Here is an 8,029-nt window from a genome sequence, read left to right as displayed (position 1 = left end):
ATAATTATCAGTGTAATACAAAAATCATGTGAAGCTGCCAGATCACAGGTTGGATAGTGAATTTAAGTGACATTTCTTGTTGATTTTCTTTGGGAATGTTTACTAAAATCTTTTCCTGACATTTTTAAGGGTATTTTATTTTTTAAATAAAGTTTTTTTTTTTTTTTATTGAAGGCACATCTCTTTATTTAGTATACTGTGCAGCTAAGGCAAAAATGCATCATGCAGTGGTGGGGGATCACATTCCTGAGCTTTGGTAAAAAAATCTTTTTAGCCAGATTTCACCAGTTAGTTGGTGTGTACTGGATCCATTTGCATCAGCTAACAACCCTTCCTCCCCACCCCACTCCCCACTCCCTGTCTACCCTTCACCCTTCTGTGCACAAACACTGAAGAGTCTGTTGCATCCTATTACCTGCAGCAGCTCCAGCATAAATGTTTATTGAAATGGCCCGTTGAAACAGGCCAAGTGTTTTCCATCAGCAGCTCTTTGCAGTAATAATACGCGGGTGTTGATATCAGACCCCCTATGACACACACAAACACACAAAAACACACACACACACATCGCTTATCCACACCCCCGCTGTGTGATCCACAAAGACGAGAGGAGGGGAAAAAAGTTAATTCACCTTAAATATGATGGTGCAGGGGAAGTGAGAGGCCATGGGGTAGAGAGGAGCCATTAAAGGGACATTACATAAGACTAGAGGAGAGATGATGGAGGTTTTCAGACAAACAATTACAGGGAATGGGTTTTTTTAAAGTTACAGCCGCATTGTTAAAGGGGCTCAAACTCTTTGGAAGTTGTCATTGCGATAATGATAATTATAACATTAGTATTCTGTATAAAAAATAAGTAAAGGCATAAATTATTGTTATGTAAAATATATGCTTATGTGTCAGCTTGATGGACCCAATTAGATCTATCAAAAATAAAATTGATTCCTAAAAGTGCAATGACATGTTTTGAATTACCTCTCTTTTTTTAAAAAAAAAGGTTTTATTCTAAAATGTGCTTTCCTAAATTAATGGATCCATCTTTTCTCCAATTGCATGCTTGATTTTTCATATGAGAAAATGTTTCAGATCTGATTTTAGAAAAAAAAAATCTAACAAACAAACAGAAGTTACCAAAGTTAACCAATGGACATGAAACTGGGGCCAAAGTGTTGTTTCCACACATTATTAGCAGACAAGCAAAATAAGGAGAGAAAGCAGTTAGAAAAGAAGTGGGACACTGAGGGGAACTGAGGAGAACGGTTGGCGAAACAGAGAGATAGAGATGGAAAGGATGGACAGCAGGTCCAAAGGGAATAGAGAGGGAAATGTATTGACAGATGCTAGAAGAATGATGGGAAGAATGGAAAGAGTACCATAATTTCCGGACGATAAGCCACGACTTTTTTCACATAAACAACGATGCGGCTAATATATGAACTTTTTTGGGTGGGGTGGCGCTAACAAGCTTCACGCCGCTAAAACGTTTATCGTCATCACATTGGACCACTGAAATGACCGTGAAAATCTGAGTCCGTTCAACTCTGACACCGAAGAAGACGACTTTGACGGTTTTAGTGTGCAGCAGGAAGCCCGAGATAGAGATCGGCTAACCGGTGCGGCTTATATTGATGTGTGCTCAATAGTCCGGAAATTACGGTACTTTGAAGAGCTGATGAATGAAGAAAATTAAGAGAGGCGACTATTGTAGAGGCCAAAGTAGCAGAGATTGGTAAAAGTCAAGTGAGGAAGGCATTGAAAAGGATGAAGAATGATGATATACCTGATAATATACCTGTGGAGGTATGGAAGTGTCTAGGAGAGGCAGCAGTGATGTGACGAAAAAGTGGGATGTGCAGAATTGCGGTAACTTTAGAGGAATAAACCTGATGAGCCATGCAATGAAGCTACAGGAAAGAGTGGTGGAAACTAGACTGAGCGCTTAAGTAGACATTTGTGAACAGCAGTATGGTTCCATGCCGAGAAAGAGCACTACAGATGCAGTATTTTCTTAAAGAATCCTTATAGAGCAGTACAGAGAAGGTCAGAGGGAGCTCTATTGCGCTTTTGTAGACCTAGAAAAAGCATTTGACAGGGTGTAAAGACAGGAACTCTGGAATTGTATGAAGAAATCTGGAGTGGCAGAGAAGTATGTTAGACTGGTGCAGGACATGTATGCTAGCTGTGAGACACTGGTATGGTGTGCTGTAGGGGTAACAGAGAAGTTCAAGGTGGAGGTGGGACTCCATCAGGGATCAGCTCTGAGCCCCTTCTTGTTTGCAGTGGTGATGGACCAGCTGACAGATGAGGTTAGACAGGAATCTCCATGTACCATGATGTTTGCAGATGCCGTTGTGATCTCCAGTGAGAGCAGAGAACAGGTTGAGAAAAATCTAGAGAGGTGGAGGTATGCTCTGGAAAGGAGAGGAGAAAAGTGTCATGGGTACTATATGATGGAAAACTACCAGCCAGAATGAAAGGAAAGGTGTACAAGACAGTGGTGAGACCAGCGATGCTGTATGGACTAGAAACAGTTCCAATGACAAAAAGACAGCAGGCAGAGCTACAGGTTGCAGAGATGGAGATGCTATGGTTCTCTTTGGGAGTGACCAGGATGGATAGGATCAGGAATGAGTCTATCAGAGGGACGGCTCATGTTAGATGTTTTTGAGAGAAGGTCAGAGAAGCCAGCCTGAGATGGTTGGATCATGGACAGAGGAGGGATAGTGAATATATTGGTAGACCGATGCTGGAATTCGAGCTGCCAGTCAGGAAGTCTCGAGGACGACCAAGGAGATTTATGGATGTAGTGAGGGAGGATATGAAGGTAGTTGGTGTGAGAGAGGAGGATACAGAGAATAGGGTTGGATGGAGAAGGTTGATTCGCTGTGGCGACCCCTGAAAGAACAAGGAAAAGAAGATTTATTTAAGACCGAAATGTTTTGCACATTTCGAGTAACTGTCTTCAATGTGTGAAAATATAAATAAATAATCCTTCATAGATTACCTTTAGCGCCTCTAGTGCCGTGTTTGGCCATAGTAGGCGCTGTAGTCCCGCTTGACCGTAAAACAAGCTCCGGAAGCCGTTAGTTTGAACTGGAAGAAGTCCACAATGGCCAGTCGCCATTGTAGCTAATTTCTATCTTACCTCGTGTTTTAAAAGAGCTGTTTTATTTCTTTTCTACGCAGATTCACGTGAAGCAAACTTAAAATAAAAAAGACATTGGCTGGAGATGGGAGTCCCTGCATTTTTCCGCTGGCTTAGCCGAAAATATCCTTCCATTATTGTTCACTGCGTGGAGGAGAAGGTAAGCGGTTAGCTTGCTTGCTAGCAACGTAGCTATCAGATTGAAATTCTTATTATTGTAATCTTTTGCGTGCTTTTTAATACGCGTTCAATGTAAACATGATGGTCCTTATTCAGCTGGTCGATAAGAATGTAATTTTCCCCGTGTTTTCATGGTCCTGCTCTTTCAAAAGTAAATAGCTGGAAACTACCGAAGTTCCGTCTACTTGTGGTCAAACTGTAAACAAACAGAGAGGTTATGTTTCCCTCCTTGTCCACGAGTTCAAACAAATCTCACGGCCGCGCGGATTTAAACAATTTTCATGTTTAACGAACTGTGTCACATATCCTATAAAAACCTTTCTGCACTCTCCCTCCAAAACTATGTGTTAAGGACATAAATCGCTGAAGATGCCGAAAAGATTAATCGAAACTTAGTTCCAATAGGATTTTGGTCCAGGTTATTCCGAATTTTCATATTGATTTTTTTCAGTGAATGTTTTGTTTTTACACACGCGTTAATGCAGAAGCTTAGGGTGCAAACTGTGATTGAATAAATGGGTGTATACTATCAGATGTATGTGTGTGTGTTTGCAGGGCAAAGAGTGCAATGGAGTCCGGATACCTGTTGATACCACCAAGCCAAACCCCAATGAGGTGGAATTCGACAACTTGTACTTGGACATGAATGGGATAATTCACCCCTGTACTCATCCAGAGGACAAGTAGGAAACTACTCTTTTTGTTTGGACATTATAAACAGCTGCTGTGTATTTTAAGGTTCTGATTTTGTCATCACATGATTTTTGTTAATTGAGTGTTGGACTGTTAGACTAAATAAAAGTGTCAAGAATCCAGAAGGAGATTGTAACAAACATCATGTTTAATAATTCTACCATAGCAAGTTAAAAAACACAATCAAGTTTGCAAAGATTTTTTTTTATACCCATGTATATCATCATCCTTAGTTAGGGATGGAAATTACATGACTGACAACCTTTTTTTTTTTTGTTTGTTTTTATCAATTTTAAGAAGTTTGAGATCTTTTACATGGGCAGTTAAATGATATTCACATTTTTTGAGTTTGAAAGAAAACAGTTTTAGTCTGTCTGATAGTATTTGAAACACATAAATTGTTTGTCGGGAATAATAAGCAACAGATTAATTGTACAGTAAAATATATATCAGCTTCATCTCTCTGCGCAAGAGGCACTCTAGAGTCTTATGGAAGAGGATATTCTTTTAATTGCAGGCTGAGACGAGTACACACTCAAGTAGTCATCAGAGCTTATCAATGTCTTTCCACTTCATTTCCTGAACTCTGCTACCACAGACCAGCTCCAAAAAACGAAGATGAGATGATGGTCGCCATTTTTGAGTACATTGACCGCCTGTTCAACATTGTGCGTCCTCGGCGGGTTCTTTATATGGCCATTGATGGAGTGGTAAGTCACATTCAGCTACTGCTATTATGCTATTATGGGAAGATTGGTTCTAAGGCTGAAATAACATACATTACATTTCTTAAATATTAATTCAACTAATTCAACCACTGAAAATTCAGCTTCACATTATGAAAACTTGTTCTTTTTTGTCAATCCCCAAACTGAGTTTGATAATCTGAGATTTTAGATGAATGCAGGCATGATTTTTATGTCTCAGTATTCACAGTAGTAAAACTATACTATTACTCACACAGTTTCTTTGAATATTTCTGTCACTAAATATAGCTCTACAAACATTTGGGTTTATCCTGGGTTTTCTTTTGCAGTCTTGAACAAAAGTAACAGTGATTCTTTGTCCTTTGACTCCTCTACTTCTGCCCTGCTCTGACTCCTCTGCCTCTTGTCAAGGCTCCCCGTGCCAAAATGAACCAGCAGCGCTCTCGGCGGTTCAGAGCCTCCAAAGAGGGAGTGGAGTTGGTGGAGGAGAAGCATCGCATCAGGGAGGAGATTCTCCAGAAAGGTTTGTGCATTTCCACTTAACTTGCTTGGTAGAAGACGTGTGCATGCGTTTGGGTAGACGTGTGTTTTTGCGTATGTATATGCAATCATACAGGGGTACTTATCTATGTACATTTCTATTTCCAAAAGGAAAAGGAGGAAGTGTTTTTATCCCAGACGTCGAAAAGCAGCTGTTGTTTTTCCTTCTCATTCCTGTCACTTGTTACCCTGCTGCTTTGGTTCACTTATTTGCTCTCGGCTTGATTGTCAGTGACTATATGCCTCTGCAGAAGCATGTCAGATTTCTTTTTGACCCCCGCCATTTAGTAGATTTTACTCATCACAGTGAAATTGTTATATTTCTATTGATGACATTTTTTGTCACTCACACCTGCTGCAGATTTTTCTGACCAGGTCTAGTTGTAAACCTTTCTGGATTGTTGTAAATAAACAGGAATAATTCATTTGACTTAACTCTCAGAAATCATGATAATGCTTTTAAATCTATCAAATCAGATATATTTTACTTAAATTGAGTTAAGGATGAGTTTAAACAGGACATCAGAGTGAATTGAATTCTCAATTTAACTTATCTGTTTATAGGGAATTTTTTTTATTGCTTGTCTGTCCTGAAAAGGGTGCGTATTACATACAGCAAGTTCAGCTTAATCTGAATAACTGTAACATTCCTTTTGTCTAATTTGTAAGAGAGAGCTCTGAAGCAATCCATTCACAGGGTTTTAATGTGTCCTGGAACACCAGGTGAAGACAGGATCAACTTGACAGACAAACATGAGGCAAATAAAAACCTGGAAAACAACAAAAATATTTCCTGGTTATTTACCAGAGCATCTGGGGGAAAAGCACTTCCATTTGAAGGGGTTCAACATATTTGGAATCTTGTCAATTTGAAAGCTTTTAACCCAAAGAAAACAATTCAGCTTTTCATTTTTAAGGGAATTGCTTTGTTTTTCTTCTATTTATTTATTTAAAGATTGCATTGATTTGATGATCAGTGATCAATTCCAACCAATGCAGTTGTAATTTATCAACACCTGTACACCTTTTTCAGTTATAAAATCCCTGCTGTAATTCAAGGTCACTATATCAATCCCTACAGCGCCAAGAGACTGTATATCAGATTTTATCATATTTTTTCCCATCAATTTTATTCTGTAATTTGTCCTGTTCATTTTAACATAATGTAACTGATCCTTTGTGATTGATCACCTCCTAGGTTTTCTTCTTCTTCTTCTTTCGGCTTTTCCCGTCAGGGGTCGCCACAGCGAGTCAACTTTCTCCATCTAACCTTATTCTCTGTATCTTCCTCTCTCACACCAACTACCTTCATACCCTCTCTCACTACGTCCATAAATCTTCTCTTTGGTCTTCCTCGAGACCTCTTGCCTGGCAGCTCCAATTCCAGCATCCGTCTACAAATATATTAACTATCCCTCATCTGTACATGACTGAACCATCTCAGTCTGGCTTCTCTGACCTTCTCTCCAAAACATTGAACATGTGCCGTCCCTCTGATAGACTCATTCCTGATCCTATCCATCCTGGTCACTCCCAAAGAGAACCATAGTATCTTCATCTCTGCAACCTGTAGTTCTGCTTGCTGTCTTTTTGTCATTGTAACAGTTTCTAGTCCATACATCATCGCTGGTCTCACCACTGTCTTGTACACCTTTCCTTTTATTCTGGCCGAAAGTCTTCTATCACATGTTACCCCTGACACTTTTCTCCACCCATTCCAACCTGCTTGGACCCGCCTCTTCACCTCTTTTCCGCACTCTCCGTTGCTCTGGACTGTTGACCCTAAGTACCTGAAATCCTCCAGCTTCTTGATCTCCACTCCCTGTAGCCTCACCGTTCCGCCCGAGTTCCCCTCATTCACACACATATATTCTGTCTTGCTGCGACTAACTTTCATTCCTCTCCTTTCCAGAGCATACCTCCACCTCTCTAGATTTTCCTCTACCTGTTGTCTGCTCTCACTACAGATCACAATGTCATCCGCAAACATCATGGTCCATGGGGATTCCTGTCTGACCTCATCTGTCAGCCTATCCATCACCATTGCGAACAAGAAGGGACTCAGAGCTGATCCCTGATGGAGTCCCACCTCCACCTTGAACTTCTCTGTTACCCCTACAGCACACCATACCAGTGTCTCACAGCTAGCATACATGTCCTGCACCAGTCTAACATACTTCTCTGCCACTCCAGACTTCCTCATACAATACCAGAGCTCCCCTCTTGGCACCCTGTCATATGCCTTTTCTAGATCTACAAAAACACAATGCAGCTCCCTCTGGCCTTCTCTGTACTTTTCTATTAGCATTCTCAACACAAATACTGCATCTGTAGTACTATTTCTAGGCATAAAGCCATACTGCTGTTCACAGATGCTGACTTCTGCTCTCAGTCTAGTTTCCACTACTCTTTCCCATAACTTCATTGTATGGCTCATCAACTTTATCCCTCTATAGTTGCCAAAATTCTGCACATCCCCTGTATTCTTAAAAATAGGCACCATCACATTTTGTCTCCATTCTTCAGGCATCTTCTCACTGTCTAAGATCCTGTTGAATAATCATGTCAGAAAATCTACCGCTGCCTCTCCTAGACACTTCCACACCTCCACAGGTATATCATCAGGACCAACTGCTTTTCCACTCTTCATCCTTTTCAATGCCTTCCTCACTTAATTTTTACTAATTTTTGCTACTTTGTGGTCTACAATAGTCACCTCTTCTACCCTTGCCTCTCTTTCATTTTCCACATTCATCAGCTT

At 40.4% G+C, this 8,029-nt stretch overlaps 1 protein-coding gene across 1 annotated transcript in view; it reads left to right on the top strand.

Moving 5' to 3' along the window:
* The first annotated feature begins 3,110 nt into the window (after positions 1-3,110).
* The window catches only part of xrn2 (5'-3' exoribonuclease 2), a 35,465-nt gene continuing 30,546 nt past the window's right edge, over positions 3,111-8,029 (top strand). The window contains exons 1-4 of the mRNA XM_086143100.1: positions 3,111-3,308; positions 3,884-4,011; positions 4,620-4,731; positions 5,140-5,251. Of these exons, the coding sequence (XP_085999226.1) occupies positions 3,234-3,308; positions 3,884-4,011; positions 4,620-4,731; positions 5,140-5,251 (427 nt within the window). The 5' untranslated portion in view covers positions 3,111-3,233. The remainder of the gene's footprint in view (positions 3,309-3,883; positions 4,012-4,619; positions 4,732-5,139; positions 5,252-8,029) is intronic.

This window comes from Fistularia commersonii, chromosome 36 (genome assembly GCF_037954325.1).
Source record: "Fistularia commersonii isolate RoL2024-O1a breed Wild chromosome 36, RoL_Fcom_v1.0, whole genome shotgun sequence".
In the NCBI taxonomy this organism is placed as follows: domain Eukaryota; kingdom Metazoa; phylum Chordata; class Actinopteri; order Syngnathiformes; family Fistulariidae; genus Fistularia; species Fistularia commersonii.
The sequence above is the reverse complement of the archived record's forward strand: the minus strand, read 5'-3'. Positions and strand labels throughout refer to the sequence as shown.